This window comes from Balaenoptera ricei, chromosome 13, assembly GCF_028023285.1.
Source record: "Balaenoptera ricei isolate mBalRic1 chromosome 13, mBalRic1.hap2, whole genome shotgun sequence".
Taxonomy (NCBI): domain Eukaryota; kingdom Metazoa; phylum Chordata; class Mammalia; order Artiodactyla; family Balaenopteridae; genus Balaenoptera; species Balaenoptera ricei.
This window is the reverse complement of record NC_082651.1, coordinates 2399015-2427009: the sequence shown is the minus strand read 5'-3', so window position 1 is coordinate 2427009 and position 27995 is coordinate 2399015. Positions and strand designations below refer to the sequence as shown.

At 48.7% G+C, this 27995-nt stretch overlaps 1 protein-coding gene across 2 annotated transcripts in view; it reads right to left on the bottom strand.

Annotated features, from left to right (window-relative positions):
• Nucleotides 1-1630: 1630 nt before the first annotated feature.
• ST6GAL2 (ST6 beta-galactoside alpha-2,6-sialyltransferase 2) overlaps nucleotides 1631-27995 on the bottom strand; it is a 62830-nt gene continuing 36465 nt past the window's right edge. For both annotated transcript variants that reach the window (XM_059942425.1, XM_059942424.1), the window contains exons 2-6: nucleotides 26623-27546; nucleotides 18234-18331; nucleotides 16664-16765; nucleotides 13599-13773; nucleotides 1631-3140 (exon numbers count right to left, since the gene is read on the bottom strand). In XM_059942425.1, coding sequence (XP_059798408.1) covers nucleotides 2887-3140; nucleotides 13599-13773; nucleotides 16664-16765; nucleotides 18234-18331; nucleotides 26623-27490 — 1497 coding nt within the window. In that variant the 5' untranslated portion in view covers nucleotides 27491-27546 and the 3' untranslated portion in view covers nucleotides 1631-2886. The remainder of the gene's footprint in view (nucleotides 3141-13598; nucleotides 13774-16663; nucleotides 16766-18233; nucleotides 18332-26622; nucleotides 27547-27995) is intronic.

The window sequence follows — 27995 nt, the reverse complement described above, 5'->3', positions numbered from 1 at the left end:
GCCGAGGGCGAGGGACACATGGGGAGGATGGGGCCGAGGTTCCTTGAGCCCTGCGTCCCGCAGACGAGGGTAGACCCCGGGACCGAAAGATGAGCCTAAGCCCCTCGCGGGCCCTGAGGGGGCAGGATGCTTACTTGCAACTCCTACCTGCCAACCCGCGGGCCCTGTGCCCTGTAAGGCGACACACAGGACCAGCGCTGGCGTCCCTGGGGACAGTGAGGGTGCCACACCTGTTAGACCTTCCGCTTGTGCCTGGGGAAGGACCTGGGTGCAGGTGAGCTGTTATTCTTGGTCCGTGTTGGTTTCACTGTGACAATAGCAGCAACAAAAGATCAAGTGCAGTTACCTGGAGATGTAAAGCAACGTGACCTCCTTCAGTCCTGAGAGTGAAGAAAAGGGCCACCTAATAATGGCTTCGGTTTATCAAACGTCCCTCCTCAGCAGAGGGTGAAGGGTCTGGAAGAGGCGAAGCCCGGAAGAAATGCAGCTGGGCGCCGTTCCCTGTAACTGCTCCACGGAAGGTCGGGTGTTTATTGCCGTCGTGGCATTTGAGGGCTCCATCAGTGTCTGGGAAGCACTGCCTCTTAGGGCCGATCTCGTTCATACTAGAAGCAGCGGCACATCAACTAAAACCTCCGAATACTTTTAAGGAGTTAAACAATTTAAACTTTTAAATAGAAGAATTGCCCAGCCCACGTTGTAGTAATACGTGTACCCCATTTTCTCAATGTTTAGCAGACCTTGGTTCCCAAGGGTCTTTAAGGCCATGATAAATCCAAAACTTTTAATTAAATTTTCTTTACTGTCTTCAATCTTATAACCTCGGTGACACTGAAAGTACGTTTTTAAAAGTACATGTGTCACAATAAAGGGTATCAATACTTAAAAGCTCTTTGCAGTGTTTTCTGGGGCTTTTGAACTTGAATATTTACATTGACCCCCAGTAAATTTTCTTCCACCTATGCTCTCATGCCACCAGAGGGGGCCGTCCTGGACATAAGGAGGCCGGTAGGGAAATCCAGTAGGAAGATTATTACAGAAACTTCAGTGTCGTGGGCCTCTGAAGGCAGAGCCTGGAGGGTCCGGCGGGGGGGGACCAGGGTGGCTGGACCGCTCACCCCGTATCAGCCACTTCCCAGCGCCCAGAGTCACCAAAATGTTACTCACCGGACACCGGACAGGAGCACGCTCTTTCAGGAAACCAGGAAGGAAAGTGGCCTGGCCACATCTGCTCAGACGTAAGCCAATGCGCTGAACAGAATTCCCATCCCTTCTCACAGATCCGGAAGCAAAGCTCTCAAAGTGGGCTTCTAGTGGATATTGTCATGACTAAAGTTTTTCAATGACACCCTCCTTCACTATAACAATAAGCTGTAGGAGATGCTTGGGACCCAACCCAATATCTGCTGAGTAGACCAACCAAACAGCCACTCTTGCTCAGGAAAAAAACCAATCCCGGAACACAAAACCTTGTGCAGTAAACTCTCCTGACGTTCACACAACTGCGAAGGAGAACATATTTAATTAAGCTGCTATTGTCATGGCCAAGAAGTCTGAACTGTACCACTGAGATAGGTTTTAGTTATAGATTGAAATTGCATGTTTGACTAAGGTATTCCAAAATGTTTCCGTTTCACTACATTTACAGCCAAAAAAAAAAAAATTTTTTTTTGATGTATCAGTGACAAAAGTTGAGATTACAACAAAACCAACTGATACAGCTAACACGCTGGGATGACAATCTTTCGCTGCCTCTCCCTCTGAAGCACATATTCATACTTATTTTCCTGTTTGTTAAAGAGCGATGCTTTCACACAACTGTATTTAATTACATGGCTTTGTTATGTTGCTGACATAAAACAGGTCTGGGAAAACAAGGGTGGGCTTCCTAAACATCTGTCTGTAGGAAGAATCAGTGAAAAATCAGTGTATCACCGTCAGGATCCCAATAGCTGATATTAACCTGCAAGAAAAAAGCGTGAGAGAGACAGGTGTGCATCCCCAGAAGCCCAGGGTAAAGCGAGAGGCTGGACGCCACCGCCCACATCCCCGGGGTGTCCTAATCGTCAGCGCCTGTGGTTACGAAGGCTGTGGGGAGGGCTGGCGGGTCAGGAGGCCAGGAAAGCTGCGGCCCGGGGCCGTCCTGCCCTGGGCTACCCTGCAGCCCCCGGTTTTGCATTCACCTGCCAGGGATGTTCCTGTCCGCCTGGGGGCGTTGCTAGTCAAGTAAGGAAATATTGCAGGAAAACAAAGTGCTTCCCCTGTGCTGCTCTTCCGGGTTGGCTTTTTCTTGGACTGCTCAGGAGGAAGGCTTTATGGTTTTAGAAATGTGTCTGATACACAAAGAGCAAAGCCTTCGGTGGCAGCTGGGAGCAGAGATGGGGATGCCGAGGGCTAGAAACCCCTCGAAGGATATACCCGCGGCTTCCGCTGTTAGTGTAAACATGCCTGGGCGCTAATGCAGACGTTCGTCATCAACTCTAGGCTCTTTCATGACAAGTGCATGTACAAGTGGCACAGTCGATGGGACATGTACTGTCCCTCAGCATGGGTGCTCCCAGGTACAAACTGTGTCATCCATCAGGTGTATCCCTGACACCTGCTGCTGAAACCAGCCCTAGGAAAGAGAAGACTAGCATTCTGGAGCTATTTACCCACTTGTTATACATTTGCTTTTTTTCTAGCTATTCTTTACAAAAGTTTTTTGCAACTTTCTAGTTTATTTCTTTGAGTTCCATTTCTATATTCAAAGCAGTCGTTAATACTCAATGGCTTAGAAAGGGAAGGAGCCCCGTGGCCACCACGAAGTCACAGCTGGCGACCGAAGGCCGCGCCACCTCCAGGGCACCTTCCAGCATCTCCGGGACTCGGAGCCCGGCCAGCCCCTCAGGCTCCCGGCGGGCAGCGCACGGCCCGCAGCCCGGGCAGCACGACCTTGCCCTTGCGGTGCAGGTCGCCCTGGGCGCCCGTGTTGAGCCGCTGCACCAGCAGCTTCTCGTAGAGCAGCGGGTGGTAGGCGCCCAGCGTGCAGGCCGCGTCGTAGTAGGGCTCGTGGTAGTGGCACAGGTCCGTCTGCCGCACGGACGGGATGTACTCGTACACGTGCACCTCGCCGCATAAGCTCATCATGAGCAGGATGCCTGCGGGAGAGACCAGAGCCGTGAGCGACTCGGGAGGGGGTACGTCAGCCCTCGCGCTGCAGCCGGATTCTGCGCTCATGTCTTCCCTGTCTGCGCATCTCTCTGCCCTTCTGACCGTGACGTCTGTGGAACTGTCTGTTTACAGTCTGTCTTTCCCACCAGACAGCAGAGGATCTGAGGGTCAGGGCTGGGCCCCATCCATCTTTCTGTCACTAGTGGCGAGCACAGTATCTGGTGGAGAGTTGGGGGCCCATGCTTGTTGAATGACTATAAGACCTGCTTTCTTGCTTTTTTTAAAGGTAAGGTAACGAGGTGGGGGACGTCTTTGAAGGGCTGGGGGTGGAGGGGCACGGCCGGGGCAGGAGATTCCTGCTCTGTGCCCCCTTCCTTGTCGGCTTCACCTTGTGGCTCTAACTTCCAGTGAGTGGCATGTGTGCAGTTTGGGGGCTGGGGGCGTGTTAAGACGTGATGCTATTAAACATTCACTTGTCCAGTTGACCACTGGGGGCCCAGGAATGAGAGAAGAAAAGACAAAGTGATCAAACTTAAGGAAAGGACAGTCAGCGCCAGATCTGCATCCCCAAGTCAGAATATCATGTACCACCTTCGACATGCAGGTCCAACCGATTTGCAGCAGGAGCACTGTGATATACCAAAGAGACGCATGTTATAAAAAAAACTGGGGCTTCCCTGGTGGCGCAGTGGTTGAGAGTCTGCCTGCCGATGCAGGGGACACGGGTTCGTGCCCTGGTCTGGGAAGATCCCACATGCCACAGAGCAACTAGGCCCGTGAGCCACAACTACTGAGCCTGCACGTCTGGAGCCTGTGCTCCGCAACAAGAGAGGCCGCGACAGTGAGAGGCCCGCGCACCGCGACGAAGAGTGGCCCCCGCTCGCCGCAACTAGAGAAAGCCCTCGCACAGAAACGAAGACCCAACACAGCCATAAATAAATAAATAAAATAAATAATAATTAAAAAAAAAACTGATGCTAAAATAGTTGCTTAAATGAAAGAAATGGAGACACAGAGTTCAAAATTAATATTAAAATTATTTTTCTCACTGGAACTATCAATATTAAAGTTGCTTTCATTTCTTTTTTTTTTTTTTTAATGTTCAAAATAGCTATAAAACCATATGATCATTGAGCAGATCTCGTTCTGGATCTATGCTAAAGAGCGTTCTTTTCCTAGCTCCACCATCATCTTTGTTAACATTCTTTAAACTTAAAAAACATACGGACTTCCCTGGAGATCCAGTGGTTAAGACTCCACGCTTCCAATGAAAGGGGCGTGGGTTCGATCCCTGGGCGGGGAACTAAGATCCCACATGCCGCATGGCGCGGCCAAAAAAAAAAAAAAAAAAAAAAACCCCAAGAGGAAAACAAAAGAAAAAAAAATATGCTTAGTCCTTTTATGAAAGGATATCCCTTGTTATGAAAAACACATGGAGTCACACAGTTAGCTCCTGTTACAGACAAGGTTTCTCTGCAGAGGACAATCGTATTTCTAATTGATCAACTGTGCGTGCATCATGAAAATCCCCACAACGGGAGAAAGTCTGGCACGAGGGGCCCAGGGGAGCAGTGGGAAGGGCCTGGTTTTGCCTGGGGATCCAGAAGGGTCCCCAGGGAGGTGAGGCCTGAACCCGCAGGTACCACCTTGGGCAGGGCGGGGCGGGGGGAAGGAGGGGAGGGGAAGCAGAAAAGATGACAGAGAGGACCCTGGTGTCCTGTTGAGAAGACGTCAGGATGTGCCTTGAGGGCCACGAAGTTGCTGTGGCTGAGAGTAAACCACGCTCCTAACGAGAGACAGAGATTCTTCAGGTCAAGGTCTAGGAAGCGACGCTGTTCCCAGGAGCTGCGTCGGAACTTCAAGTCCCTGGTCAGTCCCCCTCTTCCTCCCAGTTCTGCCGGCTCCCTTCTCCCCTCCCCGTCCGTGGGCCCGCCCGCCCGCCGTGCCCGTGATCCAGGTGGAGCCAAGAGAGGACCGAGGACCAGCACCTCCTTCCTCAGGTCACCGAGGGGGTGGGCACCAGCCCGCATGGCACAGGCGATGAGATCTCTGCCTCTTTTGTTGTTTTTAATTCTTTTTCAAATTCTTTTCCCACTTAGGTTATTACAGGATATTGAGCAGAGTTCCCTGTGCTATACAGTAGGTCCTTATCGGTTATCTCTTTTAAATATAGTAGTGTGTACGCGTCAATCCCAAACTCCCTAACTATCCTGCCCCCTCCTTCCCCCGTGGTATCCCTGCTCTGTGTACATTTCTCCTCATCCTCACAAAATCTCCCATGAGGAATTGACACAGTGGATGAGAAAGCCATGTGCCCAGAGAGTTACATTCGTTTATTCCCGTGACTTTAAACCTTTGATGAGCAAGGCCGCCTCTGCCGTGTGCGTCTCTGGGTGAGAGTCACAGGCCTGTGTCTGTGGAGCCGAGGACGCTTCAGTGTTTGCCCATCAGGGCTCGCGCTGGCCGCCCGCCCTCCCTTCCCTTCCCTGGGCGTGGCGCGTGGCCAGCTGTGCCCAAGGAACCACATCAAAGCATCCCAGAATCCTTCACACCCTGAACATCTTCCCTCCGTATACTTATTACAACAGTTTTCCTGCAGCGCACTGAAGAGGCTTCAAGGGTATCTTTTTCTTTTTTTTAAATAAATTTATTTATTTATTTATTTTTGGCTGCATTGGGTCTTCATTGCTGTGCACAGGCTTTCTCTAGTTGCGAAGAGCGGGGGCTACTCTTCGTTGCGGTGCGCGGGCTCTAGGTGCGCCGGCTTCCGTAGTTGTGGCATGCGGGCTCAGTAGCTGTGGTTCGCGGGCTTAGTTGCTCCGCGGCATGTGGGATCTTCCCGGACCAGGGCTCCAACCCGTGTCCCCTGCATTGGCAGGCGGATTCTTCACCACTGCGCCACCAGGGAAATCTCCTTCAAGGGTGTCTTTTGCACAAAAGCTTCTGATAAATGAGCGTGGAGCTGTGTCTAGAAACCACACTTCCATTACTGTCAGCCCAGAACACAGCCTCGTCCATGGGGGCTGCGACCGGTGTGCACTAGCTGTCGCCTTTGCCACTCTGGTCTCCAAGTGCATGCCTTTCAGAAGCCACTGTCATTCCTGCGAGATGCTGTTGTCCTCCCTCGAGAGCAGTTCTCAGCCTTCAGCGTGAAGGGACGACCTGGCAGCTTGTTAAAATGCAGATTCCCGGGCTTGTCCCTGTCCCTAGAGACCTGGGCTCCCTGGTGTATGTTGGGGTCCAGGAAATGGAATTTTTTTTTTGGCCGTGCCACGTGGCATGTGGGATCTTAATTCCCCGACCAGACCAGGGATCGAACCCATGCCCCCTGCATTGCAAGGGTGGAGTCTTAACCACTGGACCACCAGGGAACTCCCAAGGAAACGAAATTTTTAACAAGCATTCCTAAACTACCTGTGGTGAAGGGCCATTAAAAAAATTCCTATCCATCACAGACCAATACTTCTGTAAAATACACGAACAATGAACTACTAGAAAAATGATCACATATTAGGTTGCCATGCTATGTCAAATTGCTATAAAGCCTTCCAAATACTTTCAGTTTCTACACTGATCTAGTCGTAGACTAATAACAAACGTTCCTGGACCAATGCTGGTCTGCTTACCACGCTTGGAGGACCAGGCTGGTCTCACACACGTATCCTTTGAAAAACTCTACCGTAAGGATCCCGGAGGTGTCTCCTTAGTAGCTGACCATTCTGCATGTTAGACAACTAACCTAGAGTTAAACTGCTACCCACACCCAAGTAAGAAGAAGTTTGAGTAATTTTTCTAGATGTCCTTGCTATCTACTTGGCTTCAAAGGTCTACTAAGTGCTCAAATCTGGTTATTGTTTTCTGGAAAGTTTTCCAGAGGCAAGGTTTCCTCTTACTGTTAGTGAACTACTATCAATACATTTTAAATCACGTATTTATTGAATAGACAATATAGATTTCATCATATGACTGGGCAAAAAGTTATGGTTTCACTGTAAGTAAATAGGTATATTTTTGCATTTTCATATATAAATACTTTATATATTTTTTTAATTTATTTATTTTTATTTATTTTATGGCTGTGTTGGGTCTTCGTTTCTGTGCGAGGGCTTTCTCTAGTTGCGGCAAGCGGGGGCCACTCTTCATCGCGGTGCGCGGGCCTCTCACCATCGCGGCCTCTCTTGTTGCGGAGCACAGGCTCCAGACGCACAGGCTCAGTAGTTGTGGCTCACGGGCCCAGTTGCTCTGCGGCATGTAGGATCTTCCCAGACCAGGGCTCGAACCCGTGTCCCCTGCATTGGCAGGCAGACTCTCAACCACTGCGCCACCAGGGAAGCCCAATACTTTATATTTTAAAGTGACTTCTAGAGCTTCAGAAATACTGAAATTTGCTAGGTAGTTCACGGCTGTCCAAACTGAAGGCTGACAGAGGTTCAGGAAGTGTCTTATTTTGAGTTATCTGTGTACGTCCTCCTGGTTTTTGCATCTCATTTTGTGCTTCCATATGAACTTGTGGGTTCCTATAACCATGAGCCTTGGTCCAGAGCACCCTAAAATGTAAGCTAGAGCCGAATCTGCTCTAAGTGATTAAATGACAGCCAGCTGTAGTACTGATAACAGAATCGGTATGGCAGCACCTTCAAAGGGAAGGGAAAATCAATTTATAACTCATTGGTACATGTGAAAGGTGGACAAGATTTATGAAATCAAAGGTGGAGGATATTTTTTCTTATTTAAAATTTTTTTTAGACAGCATGGTCATTTCATTTGGCATACGTATACTCTGCTTATTAATTTATTAAGGCCGATATCACACATAAATTTGAGTTTAGATTCAGACTCTATCATATAATAAATACTGAAAATCATTATTAAATGTGGTTATATCTGCACATTACTTTTCCTAGGAGTTAAGAGTACTTAGTCACACACAAAACCCTGAAGATGAAACTCCTTCATGTATTGCAAAGGGGACCTAGGTGGACCTCAGTGTCAGGAGGGGTATAACAGTCCTGGCACAGCTCGGGGCATGTGTGTGGGGAGGAGGGAGTGCGGGACCTATAGGGTTGGGACCAGAGCTGTCAAGCACGGTTAGAAGCCTTTTCAATTAAACTCACACATATTCAACTGGGCACAGTGCTGAAAACTGGGGATTTGGAGAAAGTTTCTTTAAGGAAAAAAATAAGTAAACCCAACTAAAGAATGAAACTTTAAGTTTCACAATAGGTGGCAAGCTCATAAGCTACAGTTCTTAGGACAACTTGGAGAAAGCGTCTTAACTACTGTACTGAGAACAGTGTCTGAGCACTGCCACCAGCATCTCTTCTGACGTGCTGTGATGCTGGGTCCTGTCATCCACAAGTGACGTCAACACCAGCACGTGGTCCTCAGATGTTCTCTGAGGTACACTGACAAGGTACCGTGCTGGGAGGCCCCAGCTTACTTCTGGGTTTGATGATTTGCTAGGAGGACCCACCAGACGCAGCACATAGCCAACGATTTATTACAGGCCTGCTGTGCCTGGCACACACCAGCATTCCAGACTCCAGAAGGAAGCAGGTGCTGGGCGTGGACCCACTGCCGCATAAGCACCTGGGCACAGTGACCCACCCTGGCACTTAAGGGGGCCTCCCCAAACCCAGGCTTCCAGATGCCAGCCAAGGGTCAACCCTGCAAGCAGGGCTCCCAGCCATCGGCAGTCAGGCCTGCCACGGTGGCTCTTTTCTGCACAGATGCCGTATATACCTGGAAATTCACAGTATCACGTTAGCTCCTAATCATTTCCCCATGCCAGGCCGACACGGGGAATTCACAGCTGGTTATGCTAAAAATGTTTTTTTGTGTGTTTTTCATTTCCTTTCTTAGGACTGCTCAGGATTACCCAAAAAGCGAAACGAATACAAACCATCTAATGCTGTGCTATTCAGTAAAGAATTTTTTTAAAAAATCACTTAAGGAACTTTTATGTTACATAATTTTGTTTATGGACTACCAAAAAGTAACTGCTTTCATCACTAATAAAATTTTACTGCTTTCAACGTGGAGCCAGACTTTTTGATGGGCGGTTCAGTACTGAGACACTTTTTAATGTATTTTTCCAAGCCAATCAAAATGGGCATGCAGCCAGTTCTTAAAAATCTTTGACCATAATTCATAATTCAGTTAATGTTAAGCTTTTTGGCCAGTTTTTACAAATGAGGAGGGATTCATTTGAAGAAAAAAAAGTGCAAATTTTCCTGGGCAATTATGACTCAAGAGGCATTCATTTGCCAAATGACAGGTTTTAAAATATTGTATAATTCAATATAATTATCAAACCAATTAAAAAGCATTTCCACTGGTCTTAATAAAATGTCACATGATATGACTCAGCATAACAAGCAGTATGTACACTCATTTATTTGTCCAAAACCTGGATAAAAAGCAAACTTCCACTCATGTTCAGATGATCACAGATCCTGAACGAATGAGGTTCCCCTGTAAAACTCTACTTTGCATATATACAGATGCCTTTGATACGTGTCAGAGTCCAGCAGAGTTTAATCACTGAGCCTTTACCTTAATTGTGCTCACACGAAAATCGTCTTACTTTGCACCTGGCAAAATATTTAAAGTAACAACACCCCAAATCGTTCACAGTAATAGAATTTTTTCCTTGATGAACGGATCCTTTTAACGTGGAGCAAAATAAGCTATGGATATAAACAGAACCTAATGCAAGTGACGGGAAAAATACTGGCTTTCATCCATTCCAGGTAACACTTGAACATAATTCATATGTGAGGTAAACTAGAAATTTCTGAGCATGTCCAATAAAACACTGCAAAACATGTTTCTGAATGACGGGTGAGGGTGAAAGGTTAAGTGTATTGAATATGCTGATCTAATGGAAATCTAGCAGCTATTCTGTGGTTTCCCCATAAATTCATCATAAGACAGAAAATTATGAGAACTATACTTAAGATTATTGAAGGAGCACAAATGACATTTTAAGTGATAATTCCAGAAAACATCTGTAATTAAAAGGTGGTTTGGAAATTTGCATTTCATGAAATAAAATAATTTAAGAAGCATCTACTATATTAAGTAAAATCATGTAATGCATAAATAATACTTGAAAGCCAAGTTTTTAGCTCATTTATATTGTATTATTTGATAAGGATTCACTATTTACAGGGAAATGTAAAAAACTGTTCCTGACCAACATAATGTGATTGATTTTACACACTCATAGATATGGATGTTAAGCGGCTTATTAGTTTGGGTTAATGTGTCATTATTTTGTGTTAACATCTGAGTTTGGATGATATATTGGAAAATTAGAACCCCAAACTCAAAATAAAATGGAAAAGAAAGGAAGTTATGACCTGTTTTTAAGCATATTATTCTTGTGCATGTATTAACTAGGCTGAAATTACAGCGTTAGCATCTGTGAATTCTAGAAACATTCCTTATGATATAATCAGTAGAGGTAGGAGGAGGCATTGGGGGTTTGTACACTAAAGGCCTTGTCACCTGTAGGCTAGAGGGGTCCCCGCTCTATGCTGCTGGTCGGGCCGGTGCACCAGGCCCGTCTGCCTGACAATGCTCAGCCCCGAGCCCCGGGGGGTGAAGCTGGGCCTCCTGCTTGGCTGGAGGCCCCACTACCTCAGGTGGCAAAACCATCCGGCCAGGCTGCAGGACCCCAGACGAGCTCACGGGCCCTCTATGACAACATCCGTCTGTATGAGAGCTACACCGAAACAATGGGATTCCAAGGAAATGATTCCCTATCCTCAGCCAGGCCATGGTGCGGTCAAAAACCACCTCCTAGTACCAAAGAACGAGAGAAAACCTCCAGCATCCAACTGGGGATGAAAGAGAAATGTCCCTCATGTGTGAACAAGCAGCTCCCAGCGGGCTGAGGGTGAGGGCCCTAACGAAGTGAAGGAGTTGTTCCAGAGAAGCTGGTCCATGGAGCATCTAAATCGCCTGGATCCACGCTCCTTCCTTCTAATTTTAAAAATACAGGTGCAGTGCCGGAGGGGTAAGAATCCCTTCACTGCTGCTCTGGAGAAGCGGACGGTTCACGGCATACGCCTCTGATGCACTTACTATTGTAAGGCTGTCCTTCTGTGACCCGGGAGGACAAATATGGCCTCTGGTCAGAATTCAAAGGAAAAGCGGTAAGTCAGCACTTTCCAACAATGATCGACACGCCATCCCCTTTGCTCGGCACTCATACTCCTGGGAATTTATCTTCAGGAAATCTGATTGATAATCGCAAACAGCTTGTATCACGTGTGTCCCCACCCACAGGGCGCAGTGTCCAGTGGGACCCTGATACCTTCTCCACGAGCTCCCTTTTCATCCTTTTGCGGTCAGCACGATGTGGCAGTGCTGTCCTTTACAGCCTTCCCTGTGGTGGAGACGGTCTCCGTCTACACTGCCTAGGACTGAACCACCGGGAGCACATAGCTTTGAGAGTTTGAAATGGGGCTCGTGCACCCAGGAAGAGAAGTTTTCCTTTTATTTAATCCTAATTAACTTAAATCTAAGCAGCCACCTGTGGCTAGTAGCCGCTGTACTGGACAGGACAGTGCTAGAAAATAATAACGATTGCGAACGGCCTGATAAAAAGGTGTCGTTATGACTCCCTTTTCTCCCAGGAGCGCAGGGACTTTCCCACGAGTAAGTGACTCGCCCATGGTTGGAAACCCAGTGACAGCAGAGAAGGACTGTCGCTCAGCCCAGCCGCCACCCCTGCAGTGACATCCAACGGCAGTCCCCTTCATCCCGGAAAAGATGCCACCCAGGCAAGCAGCAGCCCCTGAAAACTCCAAACAAACGCTCAGGAAATAGCTGTGAAAGGAAGCTGTCCACACGTGACAGGATTTCTTTCAACACATGAGGAAATAGTGTTCTCCAGCTACGACTATGTCAGTGGAAACTTTCAAACTGCACGTCGACATTAAGGGTACCTGACAGCCCTCACTGGTCTCCCAAGCTCTCGCTGTAATCAAATATCGGCCACAGGAATTCACGGGGAGGCACGGATGGGAAAATGGCTTGATCAGATGGCCGCGTCCTGTTATGCTGTCTCAGCATCATTCCACCCCGTTACACATTCTTCCCTAAATCCGCAGGATTCCGTGAAACCGCACAAAAGATACAGCACTTAGGATTTCGCAAAGTGACTTGGAAACAAAGCATCTTGACGGCACGACATAAAATGGGTGGGAGGAGCTATGCTTGAGGAAAATAGCACGCAGTGTCGTTAATCTGTCTTGAATTCTGCGTAAAATATTTCACATTATAGTACCTCGAACAGGCGTCAAAACCCACAAGCCTCGCTTCGGATACTCCTGCGCCTTGCATCGTTCACCAACCCGTGTCACCTCCACAAATGCTCCTTTAGTCATGGGGACCTACTGTGCACCCGAGTTAAGGTGCAGGGTGGAAATTCATCCAAGTTAGGGTGGAGAACATTAGCAGTGGTTTATGGACAAAGTTACTATCTTCTGGTTTCACTGCAGCTTTCATATTGCCAAGGGGATCTAAGACCTCCCTTAATATTACCCTATTCAGGTAAAACCAAGGAAATGTTGGGGCAAGAGGCTGAAACACAGGAAAAGAAGTGTGTTAAGACCACAAACTTGTGGATCGAAGCCTGGCTGCAGAAAAATACACAAGAGCCAAGTGTGATGCCCTTGTTACAGGAAGTCCATTCTCAGATCGCAGCTGGCGGGTCTGCTGGAGAGAGTGGGACATGGCCCTAGAATCCGGCTACTCAAAGCCCAGACCTACCAGGAAACTTGCAACGTCTGGGGTGTGGTCCTCTGGCCACAAACTCCCATCCTCGATCCGGGCCCATATCAGCAACGTGCACGCAAGTGGGTGGTGGGTCCCGGGTGGCCCTGGGGTCTCCAGCCCTTGAGTCTCTCGGTGACCCACAGAGAGTCCCCAGGCCTCCACCCTGAGAGACCGCAGCTTCGATTTCCTGTCGTTGGAACACTTGCCAGGAGCCCTGAGCTTCCGTCAAGGGTCCAATTCCCGTGAGGCCACCGCCTGCAGGCACACGGTCACCAGTCCAGCTGAGCCGGCCTCCCAGCCGTCCCCACCGAGGGGCCAGGCAGGGGAGTGAGGCCACCCCATGACGCAGCTGAATACCTGCAAGTGACCCCACGAGGCCTGTGGAACGAAGGGGTCACCCAGCCGGGCCCATCCTGACCCACCCGTCACGAGGGAAGGTAAAGCAGTTCTCGTTTCACCCTTGGAAAGGTTGGGCTGGGGGAATTGTTACGTGCCCATTGGAAACTGGGACAGTGTCCTTGTGCCCTTTTCAGTTCATCTGTGTTCCCTCTAAAGCCACCTTCTAGGTGCTCTTATCATCTAACATGAATGTATACTTGCTAAACCCTCAGCCTCACCCCGCCGCCCAGCCGTCCCACCTTCTGGCATCCGCCTACCAAGGAAGCCCGAGGACGGCGGGTTCGGCTGGATCTTCTCCTTCGTGTTCTCCTGGATGATGTCCCAAAGCTGCCAGATGAACTTGGGGTGAAGGATGTAAAACGGTTGGTCTGGGTTTCTCTGACGGTGCTGAACATATGGAGTGAACAGGTTGTAATCTGGCTTCTTGTACCACTAAGAGGAAAAAAATAACACAGTCAGAGGACCACGCCGGGAAGAGGAAGCCGGGCAGCGCCCGCCTTGGCGGGTATTTAGAGGCTGAGGGGCCGGGCTGGGAGGGGATGCGGACCCCCTCTTCTGCAGGCACTTCTGCACTGGATGAGGGGGTGAGTACAGAGGTGGGGTCTGGCCTGGGGGACTGGTGCCTTATTCTTTAGTAAAATGAGGGAGAAGGGCTAGGGCGGGGTCACTGGACTTTTCTGGAAAGGGCCAGATAGCAAACACATCAGGGTTTTAGGGCCATAGAGTCTCTGCTGCAACTACTGGCCTCTGCTGTGTATTTACTTGGAAAGCAGCCACCGAGGGTACAAGATGAATGGGCGAGGCTGTGTTCCAATAAAACTTTATTTACAAAAACAGGGGCAAACCAAAAAAAAAAAAAGAAAAAAAATAGAAAAAACAAAAAGAAAAAAATGAAACAAAATCAAAAAAACATGGCCGGATGGCCCACAGCCGTAGTTTCAATCACTGTATTTCAGAAATATGTTTTCCCAATCTAATCTCTAGCGCAGAAAGATGTCAGTAATCGCCTGGGTTTCGGGTCGGGTCTGGGAGACGGATGGGTGGGCACAGGGGACTCTGGAGCAGTGGAAAGATTCTGTTCCTTAATTGTGGTGCTGGATGCAGGACTGTATACACTTGCTACTACCCATCAAAATGTGCACTTAATCGGTTACACATAAATTACTGTAAGGAAAAAATTAACAATAAGGTTGATTTAAAAAACAAGCCTTCAGAAGTGTCTCAGGTGCCACCGAGAAATGGGATTTGGAGGTGTGTGGGGAGAGGCTCGGCTCATAGGGCTCTGACAGTCCTTTCAAACAGACACCTCGGGCAAAGATGGGCTTGGATGAAGATCCCAAGGAAGAGTCCCTGGTTGAATGGGGTCTGTGGCTTTAAAAATTTTGACAAGGACGGGCCAGATCATCTTTAGTGAACTGTGCCCCCAAACCCCGGGGCAGGGAGAGGGAAAGCAGGGGCACCCCGGGGCTCGGAGTCTGCGCCGTCTCCCCCAGACCCTCACACAGCAGAATCAGAGCCCGTGCCCCTGAGAGCAGCCAAGCCTCTGTGCCCACGTCCATCGGTTGGACAGCCCTGTGCCCTGGGCTGGGCTGCTTCCCGTGCAGGAGGGAACACGGGCCAACAGCCGGAGGCTCTCATGGGTCCACCAACAGCAAGAAAGCTGTCAGAACTTACAACTACAGAACCTCAGGCTGGAAGGAAGCTGACAAGTTTAAATACCCAGTTGATGCTGGTTCTCAGGAGATGGTGTGTAGGAGAATCAACCAGAGAGCATTCTCGAAAACACACATGGGGGACTTCCCTGGTGGTGGCTCAGTGGTGAAGACTCCGTGCTCCCAATGCAGAGGCCCTGGGTTCGATCCCTGGTCAGGGAACTAGATCCCACATGCATGCTGCAACTAAGAGTTCACATCCCACAACTAAGGAGCCCACCTGCCGCAACAAAGACCCAGTGCAACCAAATAAATAAATAAATAAATATTTTTAAAAAACAACAACAACAAAAAACCACACATGGAGGCTGGACATGCTCGGATTCCTGGGAAATGGGCTCTGACGGATACTCTGAACAGTGATTCTCCAGATGATGCTGATGTGAACTCCTGGCTGAGAACAGTTATAATCATGCCGGCTATGTGTCCAGCCTCCGTCTTAGGACGCATGGTGACAGAATGCTCCTTCCAGAGGGACCATCGACTGTGGGCAGCTCTCCTGGATAGTTACCCCCTGGTGGGGCTGAGATCTGTTCCCACATTAGTCTTAGGAAGCTGGCATCCTCTCGGGTCACGGCAGAACAAGTCCAGAGACACTGGCACAGCTGACAGCATCGCTCACGGGGCTAAATCGTAACCGATCTTCCCAGCCCCCTTTCAGAACAAGTGCGCTGACTCTTCATGCCAGGTTTCACCACAAGTAGAGAGGCCGTGAATGTATTGATAACTTGCTTTTATTTATATATATATATATATATATTTAAAACTAGCTTCCTTTTTTTTAAAAAAATTAATTAATTAATTAATTTTTGGCTGTGTTGGGTCTTCGTTTCTGTGCGAGGGCTTTCTCTAGTTGTGGCAAGCGGGGGCCACTCTTCATCGCGGTGCGCGGGCCTCTCACTATTGCGGCCTCTCTTGTTGTGGAGCACAGGCTCCAGACGCGCAGGCTCAGTAGTTGTGGCTCACGGGCCTAGTTGCTCCGCGACATGTGGGATCTTCCCAGACCAGGGCTCGAACCCGTGTCCCCTGCACTGGCAGGCAGATTCTCAACCACTGTGCCACCAGGGAAGCCCCAACTTGCTTATATTTTGATGGCTAGTAATAACCTTGTTTACACTGTATCGTATAAGAGTAAAAAGATTTGGAGGCAGAAGCCAAGAGTGGCACACTCAGGAAAAGCCTGTGACACGTTCCATTTCAATAATAAGGGTTCACTAAGATTAGCCTTTCTTGCCAAGAACTTCCCATGTATTTCAAAAAGTCTTGTAACTACTTGAAAGGTGATGTAACCGTCTCACAATGGAAAAATTCGGAGTTTAAGCAGCCCAACCTCTGGTGTCGCTAGGACTTTCTGAACATCTAGACATTGTACATTTGTTTTTGTTTTTGAAATGCTCCAGAAAAACACTTCAGCATCAGAGGGACTTTGCTCAGCAAGGGTGCTACTGCAACCAGGACTCAAACTGTGTGAACGTTATGTGAATTTAATTCGCACCCACACTCGGTTTCATTCTGCCTGTCAAAGTTTAATCCCTGACTCACTCCCATTATGTATCAGTCAAAGGCCACTGTCTGACCCTCAAGGGTAGGGGCACCAAGGAAATACTCACCAGGTGAAGATTTGCAGAATAAGGAGCTGGGTCCCAGGCCACCAAGATGACATCTTTATACAACGAACTGTCAATGAAGTGATGCCTGGGGTTGGTCAGAATCTGCAAATACATAGCAGAATCATTTCAAAACAAGGGTTTGGGCCTTCACAATTATATTTTAAAAAGAGGTAAAAATTTTAAAAAGAAGTTTTGGAGCAAGAAAAAAGAATAAATGTTCCTCAGACTTTCTGGGGGGAGGGAGAGAGGCAGGCTTTACACGCTAACACACTCAGGAAATATTTAGACAAAGGAGGGCTTTCTTTTTTAAGAAAAGAACCAGGGATTTCCCTGGCGGTCCAGTGGTTAGGATTCTGGGCCTTCACTGCCGAGGGCCTGGGTTCAATCCCTCTTCGGGGAACTAAGATCCCGCAAGCCACGTGGCGCCGCCAAAAAAAAAAAAAAAAAAAAAAGCTGCACTGGAGTCATCTAGAGGCACGAGCTCCTGATGGAACTCCTGGCTGAGTAAGACCCCATCAACGACAACTGCCCTCACTGGCCACTGGAGAGACAGCTGCAGGCCTAGAAGGACGGGGTTCTTAGGCACCTGCCGAGTGCCAGCCTCAGGACAAACTGGGCCCAGAGGCCAGGAGACGTGAATCCACCCGGTATGACTGTCCCCCCTCTGGGCCACTCTCTGGTCCTGAGTGAGTCCTTCAGTCTCACCGGCCAATCATCACCTTTTGTCAACTATAGTCTGGGGGGAAAAGGATGCATTTGATTTGCTTCATTTTTAAGATGGAATTTTCCCACAGTTTTTAAGATGCCCTCTTTTCCTTGGCATTTTAATATTTCTGAAGTTAGGGTGTATCTCACAAGGGACCTGTATTTTAATTTGCTGGGGCTTATCTCCTCCTCTCTTAAAAGCTCTCGTCAGACAGATGAGGAATCTTCAATCAGTGGCGTCTCTGAATTCAGGAAACCGGGGCCTGTTTCTCACCTCGGCAGGCTGCGAGCCCAGAGCCCGACGAAGAAAGCTGATCTTTGGTTCTGCAACAAACTCACCATAAATCGCTCATCACCCCATTTTTTTCTATACAGTTTGGAACTCTAGAAATTTGTGCGGTTTGTTCTGAGACTAATTTTGCTATGAATTTTGGAAAACATTCTTATTGAGAACATACAAAAAAGAGATATTTTCCTTTTTAAAATGTTCAAATAACAAAGTAAAGTTTCTGAGCTGTTCTTCTGATGCTTGAATTCTGTTCCTTTGCTTTTCTCCCCTCCATCCCCATGATTTACTCTGTTTACCTTTCTTTTCCTCAGTTCACAAAATGCAATATGCTACATATACATATTTGTACCTCTACTCTGATTTTTCCTTTTGATCTTATTTACTCTTTTTTCCTACTCACAGGACACACGAATTCCCATTTCTCTGCATTTTCCCGCCCTAATTCTTTATAATTACAAGACCTTTAGAAATAAGCAAGGCCGTGGTCATGGATAACTGGGTGATTTCTCTTCATTCACCCAGTTAAGCTATTTACCTATAAAACAGTCCACCGTGAAAACAGTCCACCCATCTTACCTGGGAATTAATGATGCGGACGGTGGTTTTATTTCCAACATCCTTCTCGTAGCCACGTGTAGGAGCAGAGTTAAATCTCAAAACTGCATCATGGGAATCTGAGGGCACATAAGTGACAAACTTACTTCTTTTTTTCCCTCTGCATAAAAATCAGCATAATCTAGGAAAATATCTTAAAGCAAATCTTTCAATACCTGAAGCTAACTCGACCCCAGTAAAATTCAGATACCCACACACACACTGTTTGGCATACTATTTATTTAGAATGAGATCCTGGCTGGGGGCAAATAAACATAAAAACATATCAATCCATTACAAGTGGTCCTATATCATCTAAGTTATATTTAGATACTTGGTATGTGTTCATGGTCTTTAAAGACATGCTTTACACAGGAAATTTCAAGACATACGTGTGTATCTAGACTGCTTTGTGGAGTCTAATGTGTTTCCCAGAAACAGGGCTGAAAGCAGAGTTAATCAGCGATAGGGAATTTCTATGCGTTTTCTTCAGCTTCAAAAACCCCATGCACGTTCCTAATTTAACTTGGAGCAAACAACAAAGCCTGTCTGTGAGAGAGTGAGAAGTGCGATAACGTATCTCTGATTTGTCAGAGAGCCTTGTAGGTCCACGCTGCATGCACTGTGGCCAGAGCCTGCACCAGCCCCTAAAGCAGCCGGCCTTCTTGCGCATCTGCCATCCCTTCTGAGGGTCTCCTTGGGAGGAGGCATGCCATGTCAGCGGGCATGCCAGCATTAGAACCACATTACGAAACAGCCTGCCCTTCTCCACAAGCTCAGAACTCAGAAGAATTTGGATGCCAGTTTTGGGCATCAAAATCACTATACTTTTGGAACACATGCCATCCAAAAATCCTACAACATTCTTTTAGGGGAAATTTTCCAGGAGTCGGCAAGCTATGGCATATTTTAGTAAATAAAGTTGTACTGTAACACAGACTCACTGGTGTTTATCTGTCGTCTGTAACAGCAGGGTTGTGACAAAGTCCCTATGGCTCACACAGCCTAAAACATTTACTACCTGGCTCTTAAAAAAAAAGAAAAGAAAGGTTTGCCAATCTCCAGATTTGACGCGATCTATGCTTTGCGTAAATGATGCCAAAACCCCCCAATACTTCCAATTTTCTTTACTTCACAATTTAAGCACACATTTGCAATTTGGGTGCGTAATGATTTGCCTTATTATTTATTATTATTAAATAGTATTTTATCATAAAAATTCAAATGATACTTGAGCTAGAAAAGTCAGGTCACCCACAGCAGTGGTTCTCACTTTTTGGTCTCCGGATGCCTTTATACTCTTGAAAATTACTGACAACCCAGAGACCTTTTGTTTATCTGGATTACAGATTTCAGAATATATCACATTAGTGAGTAAAACAGAAAAATTGTAAATGTTTATTTATTAATTTATCTGTAAAATAACACATTTTTATGAGAAATAACTACATTTCAAAAAATCGTGAGAAGAAGGGCACCGTTTGAAATGTTTGCAAATCTCTTTAACGCCTGGCTTTTTAGAAGAGTTGGTTTCATATACCTGTTTCTCTATTCAATCTGCTGCAATATATTGCTTTAGTTGAAGTATATGAAGACTCAGATATATCGCTGAAAATGGTGGGAGTATTTCAAGAGTCTTTCCAGATGACTAGGAATATTCTCCTCTGATACTTCATCGTAACTCCACAAGAGCTAGTTTCTGAAAGGTTAGTGGCAGTGTGGAATGTGAAACAGTATCAATTTTTGTGCTCTGTTACACTAAAATCCATTAGTTAATCTTGCTCTTAAAATGGATGATTCATCAAGAAAAACAAACGACCCAGTCAAAAAATGGGCAGAAGATCTAAACAGATGTTTCTCTAAAGAAGACATACAGATGACCAACAGACACATGAAAAGATGTTTAACCTTACTAATAGAGAAATGCAAATCAAAACTACAATGAGGTACCACTCATACAGGCCAGAATGGCCAGTACCCAAACGTCTACAAATAGGAACTTCCCTGGCGGTCCAGTGGTTAAGACTCTGCTTCCACTGCAGGGGGTGCGGGTTCGATCCCTGGTCGGGGAGCTAAGATCCCGCATGCTGCACGGTGCGGCACGGCCAAAAATTAAAAAAAAGAGAAAAGTTTACAAGTAATAAATGCTGAGAGGGTGTGGAGAAAAGGGAACCCTCCTACACTGTCTGTTGGGAATGTGAGTCGGTGCAGCCACTGTGGAAAACAGTATGAAGGTTCCTTAAAAAACTAAAAATAGAGTTGCCATATAATCCAGCAATCCCACTCCTGGGTATTTATTTGGAAAAGACAAAACTCTAATTCGAAAAGATACACGCACCCCAATGTTCACTGCAGCTCTATTCACGATAGCCAAGACATGGAAGCAACCTAAATGTCCATCGACAGATGAATGGATAAAGAAGATGTGGTCCATATATACAATGGAATATTACTCAGCCATAAAAAGAATGAAATGACGCTATTTGCAGCAACATGGATGGACCTAGAGATGATCACACTAAGTAAGTCAAACAGAGAAAGACAAATATATGATATCACTTATATGTGGAATCTTTAAAAATGATACAAATGAACTTATTTACAAAACAGAAGTAGACCCACAGACAGAAAACAAATTTATGGTTACCAAAAGGGGAACGGGTGGGGGAGGGATAAATTAGGAGTTTGGAATTAACATATACACACTACTATATATAAAATAGGTAACCAACAAGGACCTACTGAATAGCACAGGGAACTATATTCAATATCTTATAATAACCTATAATGGAAAAGAATCTGAAAAAGAATATATTATGTATGTATAACTGGATCACTTTGCTGTACATCAGAAACTAACACAACATCGTAAATCAACTATTGGGTTGGCCAAAAAGTTCTGTAAGCTGGTATGGAAAAACCCGAATGAACTTTTTGGCCAGCCCAGTATATTTCAATTAAAAAAAAAAAAAGGATGATTCAACCATGTATATTTTGTAACACTGTGCAACGGTCATTTGGAAGCCATCAGTTCAATAAGTAATGCAGATCTTTCAAATATTGAAGCATTTCATTATAAAGTATCAAATATCATTAATGTCACCATGGATCTCATCACTTTTTAAGTTTGGGAAGCTTCCGAGCTCAGGGTTGAAAGCTTTAATTTTATCATTGGCAACAAACACTGTCAGTTATTTTCCTAAAAGTGAGGGCTTACTTACTTCCTTTTTGAGAAAATATCTGCCAAATGTCCAAGTCTAAATTACGTATGTCTATCAGTCATCTGTTTCAAGTTTGTGTTTTGTGACAAAAGCGGCTAGTGCCACTCACAGCTCAATCACATCAGTGACCTTCCATCGGGGGTTGGTTTGCAGAAATGCTTTCATGTTATTTCCCATTTGGTCTTAAAAACACATGTACTTCAGAGACTGAACTCTAATAAAACGAATCATTTTTACTGCTTCATTAAGGACATCCATACGTGGAACTGGCATGCTTTGCTTTCACTGCTAAGCTTGGCAGGAAAACATTCCGTGGGGACTAGTACAGTTGGGTACCACTGCCTTGATCTGTGCTAAGAAGCAGTTTTATCCACTATTGCTCCTGCATCATCCGTTCCGATGTCAACAGTTAAAAAGACCTCTGAGTACTATGATGAAAATTGTTCTCACCTTGTGAGCCCCTGAAAGGATCATGGGGGCTCCAAGTGCAAGGCCAGACACTATATGACCTGCTCACCTGGGGCAACTCTCCCATAGGCAGGGAGTGAGGGGGGGGCCCAGACAGTGGGGTGGCCTCCTGGCACTCAGAGGTAACCAGGATGGCACCAGGGCAGGAAGCAGGATGCTGGTACTCCTGGACCAGTTCTCCCACCGAACCACGCCACCCTTAGATACGGCCTCCGTCTAGAGGTAAGGTGAACAAACTGAGAATGCCAAGCAGTGGGTACATTTCTAATTGATTACGTAGAAATTCCTAACGAATCATATCACCCCGGAAAATGTCCCAGCTTTTAAAAGCTGGTGTTCTACACTGAGGTGTGTTTTAAGCCTTAGAACAACTTGACAAAGCACAGGGCGCAGAAAGGTAATCTAGGTTCACTCCTTTGGAAGTCGTATGAGGCTGAAGAGTTAAAAGCCAATTTCATGGAGGACACAGAGGGGTAGGTAGGGACAGGGCTGCTGTGGATGAGACTGAACTTCCCCCAGCTGGCCGGGAGAAGAATGCACCAGGATGGGAGGGGACGTGTGGGGAGGACGAGCTGAGAGAGTCCGTCACGTGGACACATTCGTAAATGTGCACCTGGCTGTGCTTCTCCCAGATAACCACCTTCAAAACTAAGCTGTCCATTCACATTTACGGAGGGAGGAACGGATCAGACAGCCGGCACAGGGGAAGAAAGCAGAGCGTCATTTTTGGAGACGGCATTTCCAGGCTGGAGCCATTTCACGTTGACCTTGAGAGCAGAGCCAGCCTAAGAGCATCATTGAGGAAGGTGAAAACCCTGCAAGGAGCAGCCAGCCAGAAGGCGGAGCAGCGCGAAACCCCTGCCCAGCCCTGGGCACTGCATCCCCACCTCCCCCTTCCCTTCCTGAGCTCAGGAATCTGCAAGGGCAGCCAGTGCCTTGTCTTTGGGGAACGGGGAATGGCCTGCCAAAGAGACGATTCTCCTCTCTCCCAAACCCACCGCCCTGGTCTGTCTCGCCTCACTGGGACTCCTGCAACGTGCTTACTCCCATCTAGGCTCTGCAGCAATCTTTCCGTAAAGAAACACTGACCCATCACTCCTCTGCTTCAAAGATTTCAGTGCCTCTGCACCACGAGGCCAAGGGGCCGGAGCTGGAGTTTCTGGGACCCAGACTGGGGTTCAAAGCCGGCTCTACCCTCTGTGTCTCTGGGTACCTTGGTTTCCTTACCCATAAAACAGGAATAATCGTGTCTGTCACTTGGCATCGCAAGGCTTGTTCACAGATAAAAGCATTGAGGATGAGACCTTCCCTGCAGTAAACACCCTGTAAGTGGTATCTATTATTACAATCATTATGAGAAGTCTAATTTCTGGGGAATGACATCCAGGAGCAAGAGGCGGCTGACCTCCTGCCCCCCCCCACCCTGTCCAGCTTACCTGTCTGCTCCCCACCCCCAGCCCACAGTGGTCCCCAGCCCTTATCACCCACACACTGCGCTGTTTCTCATCCAACTGCTCTGCTGGCCTTTGGCCTGGATTCCCCTCCTCAGACACCTGCCCTCGCGGCGGGGCGGGATTCCGCGGTCATGTCCTCTGTCTGTCTGTCTGCGCATCTTTCTGTCCTTCTAACCGTGATCCTGGAATTGTCTGTTTATAGTCTGTCTTTCCCACTAGCAAGCAGAGGATCTGAGGGTTAGGGCTGGGCCCCATCCATCTTTCTGTCACTAGCGGCGAGCACAGTATCTGGTGGAGAGTTGGGGACCCATGCTTGTTGAATGACTACATGACCTGCTTTCTTGCTTTTTTAAGGTTAACGGGACGCCAAATCCCAAGCTCGCTATGGGAAGATGCCCCCTCCCTACACAGCCTCCTCCCTACCCTCCCATTTCCCACACACTTCCCAGAATCTGAGTTTCAAGTAACAGATCCTGACCTCCCATTCAAGGCGACAGCTGTAAGTTCAGAGTCCTTTTCTCATCTGCAGTGTGTTTCCACGGGATTGCTGCTAGTGATCTCACTACCAGATTATTATTATTTACAGGAATGGGTGAAAAAAAGATCATCTCACCACTCTAGAAAAGAATGTTCCATGTTTCCAAAACAGTTCAGTTTGCTTTTCAATAACATATTCAAAGTGGAGGTGTTTAAACAATTACAAGGTATGACTCAGTCTAACAGAACTGGGGAAACAGGACAGCACTGCCCAGGGAACGGCCAGCAGAACCACTTGCAACCCTGGCGCCTCCCTGGTCCCCTGGGGGAGGGGCAGGGGCTGAGCCCTCAGGAAGGGCGGGGAGGGGGGGCAGACAGGGGGCAACCCGCAGGAACTTTCCTAGCTCTGCCCTCAGTTTTTCATAAAACCACGACCTCGTGCAAGACTTCGAATCTTCACTTAGCCAATTCACAAGTAGATGCTTAGGGGTGAAGATGAATTTAGCTAAATAGTACAGCATGCCCGGTTCCAAGTTTCCCGAAGGACTCTGCTATGTGAATTTGTTCTCATTAGGAGAGGTGTTAACAGCTGTGTGTTGATAAGCCTCTGTATGTTCAGGAGAGTTGGAAGGAGAGATGTCAGCACATGGCAGGCACAGGGGCTGATGCTGAGAGATGCCAGCTTATAAAAAAGCGAGACTTCTTGTCTTTACAAGTTGAATTGTGTTACGTTACATACTCTTAAAAAGGTATCGATAGCTATAAAATTGGATTCCAAAGAACAGAGGCAAAACACTAGAGAATTTAAAAAATTTTCTGAGTGTGTTTGTTCTTCAGTTACCTTTCTACGATTCTAATCATGAACCTTTGTAGAAGTGCAGATGCTATCAATTAAATGTGGATACTAGAAACTAACAAAGATATAAATGACGTGCCATGTTCCCCAGAAATGTGGAATTCCCAGTGTCTTTCACACTCTCTTCCAAATTCTGAATAGAGGAGAGTTTACAAGACTCCGGTCAGGGGTCAGGGATATTTACACCAGAATAAAGAGCAAGGGAATTCTCCCAGGCAGGTGAGAGCGCGGCAAATGTGCAGCTATGATGCGGTGGGGCTTAAAACAAAGCAAAAAAACCCCCAAAAAACCAAGAGCAAGTCACCGCCTGCTTTAAAGCGTGCTGCTTAAATTCCTTCTTCCATGATTAATCATGGTCCTCGGAAACCAGAGAGAAGTGTGGCTTTACTTGGCCCTGGGGGCCTCTGAACCAATGCTCCTTCCTAATTGGTAGCAGCGGCTCGACTCGGCTTTGGCTGCAAGCTTATGTGACACACAGACAGCGTGATTACGAGTCTGCTTAATGTCAGCTCGGGGACACTGGGACCCCAGGCTGCAAGTTCAGACTTGGGCCTTGTTTTTTCAACTTCTTAAAACTTTCACATTCAGCCTCATTCCCAAGAGCCTGTGGGAGGAGGTCTGGGCTATGCAACCTGATGATAAGGGTGTCACCCTATTTCAAGATGGCTCTGGAGTATCAGCCACTCTTCTTCTTCTTCGAGGACACGGAACAATGAATGGGCCCCTGAAACAACGATTCCTTTCTATCAAGTGGGCAGTGCCCCCTGAAGGTCACGTCCAGGTCAGCTACGAGCTAACACCATCCACCTGTGAGAATGTATGTTTTACATCTGGCCTCAAGGCAGACGCTGTGTCTGATCCGCACTTGTTTTCTTGGTACATAGCACGGAAGCCAGCACAGAGTAGACGCTACACGCGTGTTTGCTAAATGGGCCTAAAGGGTCACGGGTGCAGCACCCGGATGGGCTGGGCGCTGAGGGGACTCAGGGGCGTTAGACTAGCCTGCAGGTTCCTGGGGAAGAAGGGCTTCTGCATCCAGATGCAGGAACCCTCCCGAGCTGCCTGTCTGCCAGCCTGCCCCGCAGATTTGGGGCTTCAGGCAGCAACATCAACTCTTATCTGCATTTCCAGCCAGCCTACCTTCCCGCCCTGCAGACTTCAGATCTGCCAGCCGCTAGGACGGCAGGGGCAAGGCCTTAAAGTAAATCTTTCTCTCTACACATATCCCACTGGTCTGTTTCTCTGGAGAGGCCAGACTAACAGGGCTGTTCTCCAGGGCTCAGGCATGGACTTGAAGACAGTTCAGAAGGGAAGATGGAAGCCCAGGCTGCGACTGGTTATCTGCCATCCTGGAGAAGGCCCCTGGGAGGCGGCTGGGACCCAGAGGCTGGGTGTGTGCCAACCTTGGAGGTGACGGTGCCCACCGGATCAATGCTCTCACCAGCTGTCGGGCTCTCCGCAGAGCCCAGGGACAGGGATTTTAGTCCTTGAGCGAGTTAAAATGATCATCCTGCAAACTCCTCTTTGGAGCTGCCCCCTAAGGCTCGTCGCCAGCGGGGTTTCCCCTGCTGTCCTTTCTGCTCCCCCATAATCCTGCCACGTTAAGGGTTCATCAGGGGTGCAGGCCCGGCTGGGAGCTGTCAGTGCAGAACGTGGGCTCTGCAGGAGGTGGCTCCTGAGACAGGGGCGGTGAGAGGGCCGCGGGCTTCCCCTTCCCGGGCCCCCAGCTCCCGGGAGGATGCCCGTCTCTGCTCCGAGTCTCCGCAAAGGAGACCTCTGCTGGGATTCCACCCGCCGAGGCTCACTCCGTCCCAGGGAAGGAAGAAGACCTAAGACCTTCCATTAACACAGTGCCGGAGCGGCCACCCTGGGGGCGGGGGGCCGCGGGGACCCACCTATCTCTTCGCCCAGGGACGAGTTGAGGATGGCGCCGGCCGACGTGACCACGGCGCAGGTCCGGAGCCCGCGCGGGAGCAGCCGGCCGAGCGGCACGGCGGGGACCAGCGCGCGCCAGCCGAGCGCCGAGAAGGGCGGCTCGCTGCCGTCCAGGGTGCGCAGCCGCACGCGGCCCCGCAGGGCGCACAGCAGCTCCGCGCGGCTCCGCCCGGCCGCCCGGCGCCCCCGGAAGCGCACGCCGTGCTTGTTGGCGCGCAGGTAGGCGCCCATGGCCTTCTGCAGGCGCGGGTGCAGCATCCGCGCCGACGCGTCGCCCTTCCAGAGCCGGCGCAGGAGCGCCCGGGACGCGGACGCGTACAGCCGCTCCCCGTCCTCGCCCACCCCGGGCGCCGCGCTCCGGCTCTGCCTCCGGGCCCCTCGCTTCGCCCGCCGCCCCCGGGCCCGGCGCGCCGACCGAGCCCCCTCCGGGCCCCCCGACGTGCCCGGAGCGGCGTCCTCCGGGGGGAAAGCGCTTTGCGATGTTCTCCCCGTCTGGGGCGAAAGGAAGTCGTCTTCATTTTCAAAGCCGTCTGGGGCCCACGCCCGCAGGTCGCCCGGCGCCGCGGGCAGCGGGCCATGCGGGTGTGTGCGGGGCAGCCCCCTGCGAGCGTCCGTGCCCTCGGGCAGGCCCTCCGATGCGCCCATGATGGCCCGCTGCCTTCCCTGCGCCGGCAGCAGCCTCCTGGTCTCCAGGAAGGAGAAGGAGCTGGGCGCGGGCTGGGCAGGGTTGCTGTCGGTGAAGTACAGGAAGACCACCAGGAAGAGGAGACCCCAAGCGAATATCCCGCAGAGCGTTCCTTGTCTCCATTGCTTCAAGTGTGGTTTCATGGCAGGTCCGCGGGGTCAGCACCTGGCGTCCCGAGGCGGCGGGAGGCGGGATGGACCTGAAAAACAGCCGGGTGTCACGGTGAGGCGCGCGGGACAGCGCTGGGGACGGTCTCTTTAGAGGGTCTCGGGAGGGTTAGAAGGGGCATCAGAAGCCAGGATCATCCGGAGCTTCGGCTAAATTCAGGGGTCATATGCCCCCCACCCTCATCACGTCTGCAAGGCAAGGGGTCCCACTGAGGCAGGACGTAGATGGCCTCCCCCCCCAAGGTAAGCAAGTGGAGATTTGTTCCCTGTGGCCCGATACTCCCAGACGAGAATAGCAGGACAATCGACACAGGAGGCTGGGCCCTGCCCAGACGGAAGGTAAGAGACCACATATTCCTCATTCTCGAAGTCAGGAGACTTCCCTGCCTAGAAAGCTCCTTGGAGGTCAAAAAGGGAGTGATGTCAAGTCTACCCATAGGCCTCTCCACTAGAATCCATCTCGGCTAAGAGATGCACACAC